Source organism: Oncorhynchus keta, unplaced genomic scaffold (assembly GCF_023373465.1).
Source record: "Oncorhynchus keta strain PuntledgeMale-10-30-2019 unplaced genomic scaffold, Oket_V2 Un_scaffold_7810_pilon_pilon, whole genome shotgun sequence".
Lineage (NCBI taxonomy): Eukaryota > Metazoa > Chordata > Actinopteri > Salmoniformes > Salmonidae > Oncorhynchus > Oncorhynchus keta.
The window spans coordinates 18,580-34,677 of NW_026290999.1; the positions used below are offsets into that span (position 1 = coordinate 18,580).

General features: G+C 43.1%; 1 protein-coding gene across 1 annotated transcript in view; it reads right to left on the minus strand.

Annotated features, from left to right (window-relative positions):
* Positions 1–16,098, minus strand: part of LOC118383297 (ankyrin-3-like) — a 180,319-nt gene that overhangs the window by 16,073 nt on the left and 148,148 nt on the right. Inside the window, exon 18 of the mRNA XM_052517420.1 lies at positions 2,102–2,200. Coding sequence (XP_052373380.1) covers positions 2,102–2,200 — 99 coding nt within the window. The remainder of the gene's footprint in view (positions 1–2,101; positions 2,201–16,098) is intronic.

Sequence of the window (16,098 nt, forward strand, 5' to 3'; positions counted from 1 at the left end):
AAATCCAACCCCAATCTACTTCTAAATGAGTCAAACCTCAATCTACTTCTAAATGACTCAAACCAAATCAAACCTCAATCTACTTCTAAATGAGTCAAACCAAATCCAACCTCAATCTACTTCTAAATGAGTCAAACCAAATCCAACCCCAATCTACTTCTAAATGAGTCAAACCTCAATCTACTTCTAAATGACTCAAACCAAATCAAACCTCAATCTACTTCTAAATGAGTCAAACCAAATCCAACCTCAATCTGCTTTGAAATGAGTCAAACCAAATCCAACCTCAATCTACTTCTAAATGAGTCAAACCTCAATCTACTTCTAAATGAGTCAAACCTCAATCTACTTCTAAATGAGTCAAACCAAATCCAACCTCAATCTACTTCTAAATGAGTCAAACCTCAATCTACTTCTAAATGAGTCAAACCAAATCCAACCTTAATCTACTTCTAAATGAGTCAAACCTCAATCTACTTCTAAATGAGTCAAACCTCAATCTACTTCTAAATGAGTCAAACCAAATCCAACCTCAATCTACTTCTAAATGAGTCAAACCTCAATCTACTTCTAAATGAGTCAAACCTCAATCTACTTCTAAATGAGTCAAACCAAATCCAACCTCAATCTACTTCTAAATGAGTCAAACCTCAATCTACTTCTAAATGAGTCAAACCAAATCCAACCTCAATCTACTTCTAAATGAGTCAAACCAAATCCAACCTCAATCTACTTCTAAATGAGTCAAACCAAATCCAACCTCAATCTACTTCTAAATGAGTCAAACCTCAATCTGCTTCTAAATGACTCAAACCTCAATCTACTTCTAAATGAGTCAAACCTCAATCTACTTCTAAATGAGTCAAACCTCAATCTACTTCTAAATGAGTCAAACCAAATCCAACCTGTATACATGATAATGGACCTTCATTCATACAGTTTCTTCATCCAGCTAATAATCAAATGAAAGAGTCGTAGTGGGAGGACCACACAACATATCATCACGTAGCTCCAAGCTGGAGTCGTAGTGGGAGGACCACACAACATATCATCGCGTAGCTCCAAGCCGGAGTCGTAGTGGGAGGACCACGCAACATATCATCGCGTAGCTCCAAGCCGGAGTCGTAGTGGGAGGACCACACAACATATCATCGCGTAGCTCCAAGCCGGAGTCGTAGTGGGAGGACCACACAACATATCATCGCGTAGCTCCAAGCCGGAGTCGTAGTGGGAGGACCACACAACATACCATCGTGTAGCTCCAAGCCGGAGTCGTAGTGGGAGGACCACACAACATACCATCGCGTAGCTCCAAGCCGGAGTCGTAGTGGGAGGACCACACAACATATCATCACGTAGCTCCAAGCCGGAGTCGTAGTGGGAGGACCACACAACATATCATCGCGTAGCTCCAAGCCGGAGTCGTAGTGGGAGGACCACACAACATATCATCGCGTAGCTCCAAGCCGGAGTCGTAGTGGGAGGACCACACAACATATCATCGCGTAGCTCCAAGCCAGAGTCGTAGTGGGAGGACCACACAACATATCATCACGTAGCTCCAAGCCGGAGTCGTAGTGGGAGGACCACACAACATATCATCACGTAGCTCCAAGCCGGAGTCATAGTGGGAGGACCACACAACATATCATCACGTAGCTCCAAGCCGGAGTCATAGTGGGAGGACCACACAACATATCATCGCGTAGCTCCAAGCCGGAGTCGTAGTGGGAGGACCACAAAATATATAATCGCGTAGCTCCAAGCCGGAGTCGTAGTGGGAGGACCACACAACATATCATCGCGTGACTCCCAAGCTTCCTTCCATGTGATGGTTAATCAATATTTGCACACAAAAGGCGTTTTCACCGCCATTTCTCAAATAACACATTTTACCGACAAATTAAAAAGGTTGGATGGAAACCTGGTTAGTAGCACTGCAAGAATACTGATGTGTAGTTACATTATAATGAACCAATATGAGAATAACTCATATGACATCAGTGAGAACTATCTGTGCTGTACGTTACTATTACTATCAGTGAGATGCACTACTGACTACCAGACTAGCTCATCCCTGTTTCCATGGTGACTACGGTACCTTCCCAGCTGCATCGGGCGCAGTGTGTCTCTGCAGCAGAAGGTTGGCCACTTCCATCTTCCCATACTTAGCTGCAACATGGAGGGGAGTGAAGCCTTTCTGGAAGAGGGGAGGAGAGGAGAGGAGAGAGGAAAGGAGAGGAGGAGGTGATGAAAGGAAAGGAGAGGAGAGGAGGAGGTGATGAAAGGAAAGGAGAGGAGAGGAGGAGGTGATGAAAGGAGAGAGGAGACAGGGAGGAGATGATGGAGATGAGAGGAGTACAGAGAGGAGATGAGAGAAGAGAGGAGAGGAGTAGACAGCAATGAGCCAAAACAACACTCACAGCATCACATCATAGATTATTACATGTTAGTCATTTAGCAGAAGCTCGTATCCAGAGCACCTTACAGTTAGTGCTTTCATCATCAGATAGCTAGGTGCGACAACCACATATCACAGTAGTTAGTATATTCAGATAGCTAGGTGGACAACCACATATCACAGTAGTTAGTATATTCAGATAGCTAGGTGAGACAACCACATATCACAGTAGTTAGTATATTTAGTGTATTCAGTAGTTAGTATAGATAGCTAGGTGGGACAACCACATATCACAGTAGTTAGTATATTCAGATAGCTATGTGAGACAACCACATATCACAGTAGTTAGTATATTCAGATAGCTAGGTGGGACAACCACATATCACAGTAGTTAGTATATTCAGATAGCTAGGTGAGACAACCACATATCACAGTAGTTAGTATATTCAGATAGCTAGGTGGGACAACCACATATCACAGTAGTTAGTATATTCAGATAGCTAGGTGAGACAACCACATATCACAGTAGTTAGTATATTCAGATAGCTAGGTAGGACAACCACATATCACAGTAGTTAGTATATTCAGATAGCTAGGTAGGACAACCACATATCACAGTAGTTAGTATATTCAGATAGCTAGGTGGGACAACCACATATCACAGTAGTTAGTATATTCAGATAGCTAGGTGGACAACCACATATCACAGTAGTTAGTATATTCAGATAGCTAGGTGGACAACCACATATCACAGTAGTTAGTATGTCATTCAGATAGCTAGGTGAGACAACCACATATCACAGTAGTTAGTATATTCATCTTCAGATAGCTAGGTGGGACCATATATCACAGTAGTTAGTAAGAGCTTGGACTGGGGGCTGAGTGGGAGAGAAGAGCTTGGACTGGGCTGAGTGGGAGAGAAGAGCTTGGTTGGGCTGAGTGGGAGAGAAGAGCTTGGACTGGGCAGAGCGGGAGAGAAGAGCTTGGACTGGGCAGAGCGAAGGAGAGAAGAGCTTGGACTGGGCTGAGCGGGAGAGAAGAGCTTGGACTGGGCTGAGTGGGAGAGAAGAGCTTGGACTGGGCTGAGTGGGAGCTGCCCTCCCGTAGGGGTGGGATGGCACAAGTGGAGAGCCCAGCCAACAGTGAGTTGCAGTAGTCCAGACGGGAGAGGACAAGTGCCTCGATTAGGACCTGCGCCGCTTCCTTTGTGAGGGAAGGTCGTACTCTACAGATGTTGTAGAATATGAACCTGCAAGAATGGGTCACTGCTTTGATGTTTGCAGAGAACGACAGGGTGTTGTCCAGGGTCACGCCAAGGTTCTTTGCACTCTGGGAGGGTGACACTGTGGAGTCAACCGGGATGGAGAGGAAGAGCAGTTCCGTATTGTCTAGGCTGAGGTGGAGGACCGACATCCAAGCTGAGATATCTGAGATGCCTGTCGCCACCTGGGTGTAAGAAGGGGGGAAGGAGAAAAGTAGCTGTGTCATCTGCATAGCAATGATAGGAGAGACCATGTGAGGATCTGACAGAGCTGAGTGACTTGGTGTATGGAGAGAAGAGGAGAGGGCCTAGAACCGAGCCCTGGGGGACACCAGTAGAGAGAGTACGTGGTGCGGACACAGATCCTCTCCACATCACCGGTAGGATGCAATCCAGTAGTGTGGAGAACCTGAGACGCCTGAGACGCCCAGCCCCAGAGGGTGGAGCCTGAGCCGCCCAGCCCTGAGAGGGTGGAGAGGAGGATCTGATAGAGCCTGAGACGCCCAGCCCTGAGAGGTTGGAGAGGAGGATTTGATAGAGCCTGAGACACCTAGCCCTGAGAGGGTGGAGAGGAGGATCTGATAGAGCCTGAGACACCCAGCCCTGAGAGAGTGGAGAGGAGGATCTGATAGAGCCTGAGACACCCAGCCCTGAGAGGGTGGAGAGGAGGATCTGATAGAGCCTGAGACTCCCAGCCCTGAGAGGGTGGAGAGGAGGATCTGATAGAGCCTGAGACACCCAGCCCTGAGAGGGTGGAGAGGAGGATCTGATAGAGCCTGAGACTGTTTGAGTGACCAGTCTTGAAGCCTGACTGGTTAGGGTCCAGAAGATCCTCTGTGACACAGAGGAGAGCAGAATCGTGTTGAGTGACCCATCTTGAGGCCTGACTGGTTAGGGTCCAGAAGATCGTTCTGAGAGAGTCGGTCAGAGACAGAACGCTCAAGAGTTTTAGAAAGAAAAGAAAGAAGGAATAAAAGTCTGTAGTTTTAGACGTCAGATGAGTCGAGTTTTGATTTCTTGAGGAGGGGAGTGACTCTGGCCATTTTGAAGTCATAGTGGTGCGCAGCCAGTGGTCAGGGATGAGGGAAGTGAGGAATGGGAGAAGGTCTGGCCATTTTGAAGTCATAGGGTGTCAGTTCAGGGATGAGAAGAAGAGAAGGTCTCCAGGATGGGGAAGGGGAGCAGCCAGCCCTCACTAGTCGCAGGCTGTCATCTGGAGCGAGAGGGGAGAAAGAGGTCAAGGTGTAGGGTAGTTCTGTGTGAGTGAGACCAGTGGACTCAATAGGCTGAGTGGAGGAGGACAGGGTATCAGTCAACCTTTTTTTCAAAGTGGTTGACAAAGTTGTCCGCAGAGAGGGAGTGGGAGGGTGGAGGATTAAGGAAGGAGAAGGTGGAAAAAAGTTTCCTAGGGTTAGAGGCAGAAGCTTGGCATTTGAGTGGTATAAAGTGGCTTTAGATGTAAATGACAAAGTAAGATGACCGAATACAAACAGTGTAACTATTCCCTCCGCAAGGCAATCAAACAAGCTAGCGTCAGTATAGAGACAAGTAGAATCTCAATTCACGGCTCAGACACAAGAGGTATGTGGCAGGGTCTACAGTCAATCACGGATTACAAAAAGAAAACCAGCCCAGTCACGGACCAGGATGTCTTGCTCCCAGGCAGACTAAATACATTTTTGCCCGCTTTGAGGACAATACAGTGCCACATTTAAATGTGTTAACCCTCGCAAGGCTGCAGGCCCAGACTGCATCCCCAGCCGCGCCCTCAGAGCATGCGCAGACCAGCTGGCTGGTGTGTTTACGGACATATTCAATCAATCCCTATCCCAGTCTGTTGTTCCCACATGCTTCAAGAGGGCCACCATTGTTCCTGTTCCCAAGAAAGCTAAGGTAACTGAGCTAAACGACTACCGCCCGTAGCACTCACTTCCGTCATCATGAAGTGCTTTGAGAGACTAGTCAAGGACCATATCACCTCCACCCTTCCTGACACCCTAGACCCACGCTCTTATCCAGTTAGATTTGCTCCAATTTGCTTACCGCCCAAATAGGTCCACACACGATGCAATCTCAACCAACTGCACACTGCCCTAACCCATCTGGACAAGAGGAATACCTATGTGAGAATGCTGTTCAACGACTGCAGCTCGGCATTTAACACCATAGTGCCCTCCAAGCTCGTCATCAAGCTCGAGACCCTGGGTCTCGACCCCGCCCTGTGCAACTGGGTACTGGACTTCCTGACGGGCCGCCCCCAGGTGGTGAGGGTAGGCAACAACATTTCCACCCCGCTGATCCTCAACACTGGGGCCCCACAAGGGTGCGTTCTGAGCCATCTCCTGTACTCCCTGTTCACCCACGACTGCGTGGCCACGCACGCTCCAACTCAATCATCCAGTTTGCGGACGACACAACAGTGGTAGGCTTGATTACCAACAACGACGAGACGGCCTACAGGGAGGAGGTGAGGGCCCTCGGAGTGTGGTGTCAGGAAAATAACCTCACACTCAACGTCAACAAAACTAAGGAGATGATTGTGGACTTCAGGAAACAGCAGAGGGAACACCCCCTATCCACATTGATGGGACAGTAGTGGAGAGGGTAGTAAGTTTTAAGTTCCTCGGCGTACATCACAGACAAACTGAATTGGTCCACCCAGACAAACTGAAGAATTGGTCCTCAGGAGGCTGAAGAAATTCGGCTTGTCACCAAAAGCACTCACAAACTTCTACAGATGCACAATCGAGAGCATCCTGTCAGGCTGTATCACCGCCTGGTACGGCAACTGCTCTGCCCACGACCGTAAGGCTCTCCAGAGGGCAGTGAGGTCTGCACAACGCATCACCGGGGCAAACTACCTGCCCTCCAGGACACCTACACCACCCGATGTCACAGGAAGGCCATAAAGATCATCAAGGACAACAACCACCCGAGCCACTGCCTGTTCACCCCGCTATCATCCAGAAGGCGAGGTCAGTACAGGTGCATCAAAGCTGGGACCGAGAGACTGAAAAACAGCTTCTATCTCAAGGCCATCAGACTGTTAAACAGCCACCACTAACATTGAGTGGCTGCTGCCAACACACTGACTCAACTCCAGCCACTTTAACAATGGGAATTGATGGGAAATTATGTAAAATATATCACTAGCCACTTTAAACAATGCTACCTAATATAATGTTTACATACCCTACATTATTCATCTCATATGTATATACTGTACTCTATATCATCTACTGCATCTTTATGTAATACATGTATCACTAGACACTTTAACTATGCCACTTTGTTTACATACTCATCTCATATGTATATACTGCACTCAATACCATCTACTGTATCTTGCCTATGCCGCTTCATATATCTTTATGTACATATTCTTTATCCCCTTACACTGTGTATAAGACAGTAGTTTTGGAATTGTTAACTAGATTACTTGTTGGTTATTACTGCATTGTCGGAACTAGAAGCACAAGCATTTCGCTACACTCGCATTAACATCTGCTAACCATGTGTATGTGACAAATACATTTTGATTTGATAAAGACAGTACTAGACCACAACAGGTATAGACAGTACCAGACCACAACAGATAAAGACAGTACTAGACCACAACAGATAAAGACAGTACTAGACCACAACAGATAAAGACAGTACTAGACCACAACAGATAAAGACAGTACTAGACCACAACAGATAAAGACAGTACTAGACCACAACAGATAAAGACAGTACTAGACCACAACAGATAAAGACAGTACTAGACCACAACAGATAAAGACAGTACTAGACCACAACAGATAAAGACAGTACTAAACCACAACAGATAAAGACAGTACTAGACCACAACAGATAAAGACAGACAGACAGTACCAGACCACAACAGATAAAGACAGTACTAGACCACAACAGATAAAGACAGTACTAGACCACAACAGATAAAGACAGTACTAGACCACAACAGATAAAGACAGTACTAGACCACAACAGATAAAGACAGTACTAGACCACAACAGATAAAGACAGTACTAGACCACAACAGATAAAGACAGTACAGACCACAACAGATAGAGACAGTACTAGACCACAACAGATAAAGACAGTACTAGACCACAACAGATAAAGACAGTACTAGACCACAACAGATAAAGACAGTACTAGACCACAACAGATAAAGACAGTACTAGACCACAACAGATAAAGACAGTACTAGACCACACCAGATAAAGACAGTACCAGACCACAACAGATAAAGACAGTACCAGACCACAACAGATAAAGACAGTACTAGACCACAACAGATAAAGACAGTACTAGACCACAACAGATAAAGACAGTACTAGACCACAACAGATAAAGACAGTACTAGACCACAACAGATAAAGACAGTACTAAACCACAACAGATAAACAGACAGACAGTACTAGACCACAACAGATAAAGACAGTACTAGACCACAACAGATAAAGACAGTACTAGACCACAACAGATAAAGACAGTACTAGACCACAACAGATAAAGACAGTACTAGACCACAACAGATAAAGACAGTACTAGACCACAACAGATAAAGACAGTACTAGACCACAACAGATAAAGACAGTACTAGACCACAACAGATAAAGACAGTACCAGACCACAACAGATAAAGACAGTACCAGACCACAACAGATAAAGACAGTACCAGACCACAACAGATAAAGACAGTACTAGACCACAACAGATAAAGACAGTACTAGACCACAACAGCTAAAGACAGTACCAGACCACAACAGATAAAGACAGTACTAGACCACAACAGATAAAGACAGTACCAGACCACAACAGATAAAGACAGTACTAGACCTCAACAGATAAAGACAGACAGACAGTACTAGACCACAACAGATAAAGACAGTACCAGACCAGACAGATAAAGACAGTACCAGACCACAACAGATAAAGACAGTACCAGACCACAACAGATAAAGACAGTACTAGACCACAACAGATAAAGACAGTACCAGACCACAACAGATAAAGACAGTACTAGACCACAACAGATAAAGACAGACAGACAGTACTAGACCACAACAGATAAAGACAGTACTAAACCACAACAGATAAAGACAGTACTAGACCACAACAGATAAAGACAGTACTAGACCACAACAGATAAAGACAGTACCAGACCACAACAGATAAAGACAGTACTAGACCACAACAGATAAAGACAGTACTAGACCACAACAGATAAAGACAGTACTAGACCACAACAGATAAAGACAGTACTAGACCACAACAGATAAAGACAGTACGAGACCACAACAGATAAAGACAGTACTAGACCACAACAGATAAAGACAGTACTAGACCACAACAGATAAAGACAGTACCAGACCACAACAGATAAAGACAGTACCAGACCACAACAGATAAAGACAGTACTAGACCACAACAGATAAAGACAGTACTAGACCACAACAGCTAAAGACAGTACCAGACCACAACAGATAAAGACAGTACTAGACCACAACAGATAAAGACAGTACCAGACCACAACAGATAAAGACAGTACTAGACCTCAACAGATAAAGACAGACAGACAGTACTAGACCACAACAGATAAAGACAGTACCAGACCACAACAGATAAAGACAGTACTAGACCACAACAGATAAAGACAGTACCAGACCACAACAGATAAAGACAGTACTAGACCACAACAGATAAAGACAGTACTAAACCACAACAGATAAAGACAGTACTAGACCACAACAGATAAAGACAGTACTAGACCACAACAGATAAAGACAGTACTAAACCACAACAGATAAAGACAGTACTAGACCACAACAGATAAAGACAGTACTAGACCACAACAGATAAAGACAGTACTAGACCACAACAGATAAAGACAGTACTAGACCACAACAGATAAAGACAGTACTAGACCACAACAGATAAAGACAGTACTAGACCACAACAGATAAAGACAGTACCAGACCACAACAGATAAAGACAGTACCAGACCACACCAGATAAAGACAGTACTAGACCACAACAGATAAAGACAGTACTAGACCACAACAGATAAAGACAGTACTAAACCACAACAGATAAAGACAGTACTAGACCACAACAGATAAAGACAGTACTAGACCACAACAGATAAAGACAGTACTAGACCACAACAGATAAAGACAGTACTAGACCACAACAGATAAAGACAGTACTAGACCACAACAGATAAAGACAGTACTAGACCACAACAGATAAAGACAGTACTAGACCACAACAGATAAAGACAGTACTAGACCACAACAGATAAAGACAGTACCAGACCACAACAGATAAAGACAGTACCAGACCACAACAGATAAAGACAGTACTAGACCACAACAGATAAAGACAGTACTAGACCACAACAGATAAAGACAGTACCAGACCACAACAGATAAAGACAGTACCAGACCACAACAGATAAAGACAGTACTAGACCACAACAGATAAAGACAGACAGACAGTACTAGACCACAACAGATAAAGACAGTACTAGACCACAACAGATAAAGACAGTACTAGACCACAACAGATAAAGACAGTACTAGACCACAACAGATAAAGACAGTACTAGACCACAACAGATAAAGACAGTACTAGACCACAACAGATAAAGACAGTACTAGACCACAACAGATAAAGACAGTACCAGACCACAACAGATAAAGACAGTACTAGACCACAACAGATAAAGACAGTACTAAACCACAACAGATAAAGACAGTACTAGACCACAACAGATAAAGACAGTACTAGACCACAACAGATAAAGACAGTACTAGACCACAACAGATAAAGACAGTACTAAACCACAACAGATAAAGACAGTACTAGACCACAACAGATAAAGACAGTACTAGACCACAACAGATAAAGACAGTACTGGACCACAACAGATAAAGACAGTACCAGACCACAACAGATAAAGACAGACAGTACTAGACCACAACAGATAAAGACAGTACTAGACCACAACAGATAAAGACAGTACTAGACCACAACAGATAAAGACAGTACCAGACCACAACAGATAAAGACAGACAGACAGTACTAGACCACAACAGATAAAGACAGTACTAGACCACAACAGGTAAAGACAGTACCAGACCACAACAGATAAAGACAGTACCAGACCACAACAGATAAAGACAGTACCAGACCACAACAGGTAAAGACAGTACTAGACCACAACAGATAAAGACAGTACCAGACCACAACAGGTAAAGACAGTACTAGACCACAACAGATAAAGACAGTACCAGACCACAACAGATAAAGACAGTACCAGACCACAACAGGTAAAGACAGTACTAGACCACAACAGATAAAGACAGTACTAGACCACAACAGATAAAGACAGTACTAGACCACAACAGATAAAGACAGTACTAGACCACAACAGATAAAGACAGTACTAGACCACAACAGATAAAGACAGTACCAGACCACAACAGATAAAGACAGTACTAGACCACAACAGATAAAGACAGTACCAGACCACAACAGGTAAAGACAGTACTAGACCACAACAGATAAAGACAGTACCAGACCACAACAGTAAAGACAGTACTAGACCACAACAGATAAAGACAGTACCAGACCACAACAGATAAAGACAGTACTAGACCACAACAGATAAAGACAGTACCAGACCACAACAGATAAAGACAGTACCAGACCACAACAGATAAAGACAGTACTAGACCACAACAGATAAAGACAGTACTAGACCACAACAGATAAAGACAGTACTAGACCACAACAGATAAAGACAGTACTAGACCACAACAGATAAAGACAGTACAGACCACAACAGATAAAGACAGTACTAGACCACAACAGATAAAGACAGTACTAGACCACAACAGATAAAGACAGTACTAGACCACAACAGATAAAGACAGTACTAGACCACAACAGATAAAGACAGTACCAGACCACAACAGATAAAGACAGTACCAGACCACAACAGATAAAGACAGTACTAGACCACAACAGATAAAGACAGTACCAGACCACAACAGATAAAGACAGACAGACAGTACCAGACCACAACAGATAAAGACAGTACTAGACCACAACAGATAAAGACAGTACCAGACCACAACAGATAAAGACAGTACTAGACCACAACAGATAAAGACAGTACTAGACCACAACAGATAAAGACAGTACTAGACCACAACAGATAAAGACAGTACTAGACCACAACAGATAAAGACAGTACCAGACCACAACAGATAAAGACAGTACTAGACCACAACAGATAAAGACAGTACTAGACCACAACAGATAAAGACAGTACTAGACCACAACAGATAAAGACAGTACTAGACCACAACAGATAAAGACAGTACTAGACCACAACAGATAAAGACAGTACTAGACCACAACAGATAAAGACAGTACTAGACCACAACAGATAAAGACAGTACTAGACCACAACAGATAAAGACAGTACCAGACCACAACAGATAAAGACAGTACCAGACCACAACAGATAAAGACAGTACTAAACCACAACAGATAAAGACAGTACTAGACCACAACAGGTATAGACAGACAGACAGTACTAAACCACAACAGGTATAGACAGACAGACAGTACTAAACCACAACAGATAAAGACAGTACCAGACCACAACAGATAAAGACAGTACCAGACCACAACAGATAAAGACAGTACTAGACCACAACAGATAAAGACAGTACCAGACCACAACAGATAAATACAGTACTAAACCACAACAGATAAAGACAGTACTAGACCACAACAGGTATAAAGACAGTACTAAACCACAACAGTATAACAGACAGACAGTACTAAACCACAACAGATAAAGACAGTACCAGACCACAACAGATAAAGACAGTACCAGACCACAACAGATAAAGACAGTACTAAACCACAACAGATAAAGACAGTACTAGACCACAACAGATAAAGACAGACAGATAAAGACAGTACTAGACCACAACAGGTATAGACAGTACCAGACCACAACAGATAAAGACAGTACTAGACCACAACAGATAAAGACAGTAGTAGACCACAACAGATAAAGACAGTACTAGACCACAACAGATAAAGACAGTACTAGACCACAACAGATAAAGACAGTACTAAACCACAACAGATAAAGACAGACAGACAGTACTAGACCACAACAGATAAAGACAGTACTAGACCACAACAGATAAAGACAGACAGACAGTACTAGACCACAACAGATAAAGACAGTACCAGACCACAACAGATAAAGACAGACAGACAGTACTAGACCACAACAGATAAAGACAGTACTAGACCACAACAGGTATAGACAGTACCAGACCACAACAGATAAAGACAGTACTAGACCACAACAGATAAAGACAGTAGTAGACCACAACAGATAAAGACAGTACTAGACCACAACAGATAAAGACAGTACTAGACCACAACAGATAAAGACAGTACTAGACCACAACAGATAAAGACAGTAGTAGACCACAACAGATAAAGACAGTACTAGACCACACCAGATAAAGACAGTACTAGACCACAACAGATAAAGACAGTACTAGACCACACCAGATAAAGACAGTACTAGACCACAACAGATAAAGACAGTACTAGACCACAACAGATAAAGACAGTACCAGACCTCAACAGATAAAGACAGTACTAGACCACAACAGGTAAAGACAGTACTAGACCTCAACAGATAAAGACATTACTCCTGGAGATATCAGGAGTCCTCCAGCTATAGAATGAAGCTGATTATAACATAGAACAGCAGACTCACATGATTATAACATAGAACAGCAGACTCAGATGATTATAACATAGAACAGCAGACTCACATGATTATAACATAGAACAGCAGACTCACATGATTATAACATAGAACAGCAGACTCAGATGATTATAACATAGAACAGCAGACTCAGATGATTATAACATAGAACAGCAGACTGTCGTGGAAATTTCCTGTATTTACCAAATAATGAGAACAAACCACACACAAGTCAGAGTTAGTTATCATAAAGTCCATCTTTAATTATATGAGCTCCATCACAACCCTGTGACTCTCAGATCAATTCAGTGTCTATCAATGAATTCTCTGAGAGAGTCCTCACACATTGCAACTGAGATCCTTTATAGCAAAGACACACATAGCCAGGCAGCATAGGCCATAATTTATCGTTCAGCTTTGTCTCCTAAACTATGTTCTTTTCTCAAACTCAGAACCATAAACCAATCCTCCATATCAACAGGCATATATCAAATCCATCCTATCTGGACAAGATCACAGAGACACACTGACTGGCACACAGACATTGTGGAGCCAAGAGATCCACGCTGACCCTCCCCTCTCTCCGGCCCAAACAACTTAGTCCTGACAGAGAACAGATACTGCAACCCCGCCACAGTATTATACAAACACATTCTGATGAGAAGTAACTTACAAACATATGATGAATATAAAACATCTTACCTATGTTACCAACTAATTCTGATTATTTCCCAACAAGACTCACATGACAGAGAGAAGTTGAACTAACTGTACATAGAGTCATTTCCATGGACTGTGTCACAGTTCAATAAAGTGTTGATCCATTACAACGATAATTAATAACGATACCCACAACTCAGTTACGCAACAGATTCCTCTGTTGTGAAGCAAGGCAGTGAAACATCAACCGGTTACACCACTAACTTCAACCCAAACTGCTGATACCACTCATACCACTAACCCTAACCAGTACTAACCCTAACCATTCATACCACTAACCCTAACCAGTACTAACCCTAACCATTAATACCACTAACCCTAACTGCTGATACCACTCTCTCTAACCCCAGATCAACCATTCATACCACTAACCCTAACCAGTACTAACCCGAACTGTTGATACCACTAACCCTAACCAGTACTAACCCTAACCATTCATACCATAAACCCTAACCAGTACTAACCCTAAGCATTAATACCACTAACCCTAACCTTAACTAACCCTAACCAGTACTAACCCTAACCATTCATACCACTAACCCTAACCTTAACTAACCCTAACCATTCATACCACTAACCCTAACTGCTGATACCACTCTCTCTAACCCCAGATGAACTATTCATCACACTAACCTTAACCTTAACTAACCCTAACCATTCATACCACTAACCCTAACCTTAACTAACCCTAACTGCTGATACCACTAACTCTCTAACCCCAGATGAACTATTCATCACACTAACCTTAACCTTAACTAACCCTAACCATTCATACCACTAACCCTAACCAGTACTAACCCTAACTGCTGATACCACTAACCCTAACCTTAACTAACCTTAACCTTAACTAACCCTAACCATTAATACCACTAACCCTAACTGCTGATACCACTCTCTCTAACTCCAGATCAACCATTCATACCACTAACCCTAACCAGTACTAACCCTAACCATTTATACCACTAACCCTAAACTTAACTAACCCTAACCATTAATAACACTAACCCTAACTGCTGATACCATTATCTCTAATCCCAGATCAACCATTCATCACACTAACCCTAACCTTAACTAACCCTAACCATTCATACCACTAACCCTAACCAGTACTAACCCTAACTGCTGATACCACTCTCTCTAATCCCAGATCAACCATTCATCACACTAACCATAACCTTCACTAACCCTAACCATTCATACCACTAACCCTAACCAGTACTAACCCTAACTGCTGATACCATTCTCTCTAACCCCAGATGAACCATTCATCACACTAACACTAACCTTAACTAACCCTAACTGCTGATACCACTAACCCTAACCTTAACTAACCCTAACCATTCATACCACTAACCCTAACCTTAACTAACCCTAACTGCTGATACCACTCTCTCTAACCCCAGATGAACCATTCATCACACTAACCCTAACCAGTACTAACCCTAACCATTCATACCACTAACCCTAACCAGTACTAACCCTAACCATTCATACCACTAACCCTAACCTTAACTAACCCTAACTGCTGATACCATTCTCTCGAACCCCAGATGAACCATTCATCACACTAACCCTAACCTTAACTAACCCTAACCTATAACTAACCCTAACCTTAACTAACCCTAACCATTCATACCACTAACCCTAACATTAACTAACCCTAACTGCTGATACCATTCTCTCTAACCCCAGATGAACCATTCTCTCTAACCCTAACCTTAACTAACCCATTCATCACACTGACCTTTATTAGCCCTAACCTTTCATACTACTAACTGTTGATACCACTCACTGTACCCACAGAGGTCAAGCAGCATGATAATATAAGCAAAACAAAGACCACTTTGCTTTAATGCTAACTATAAATGCAGCATCACCATTCACTATGTGACC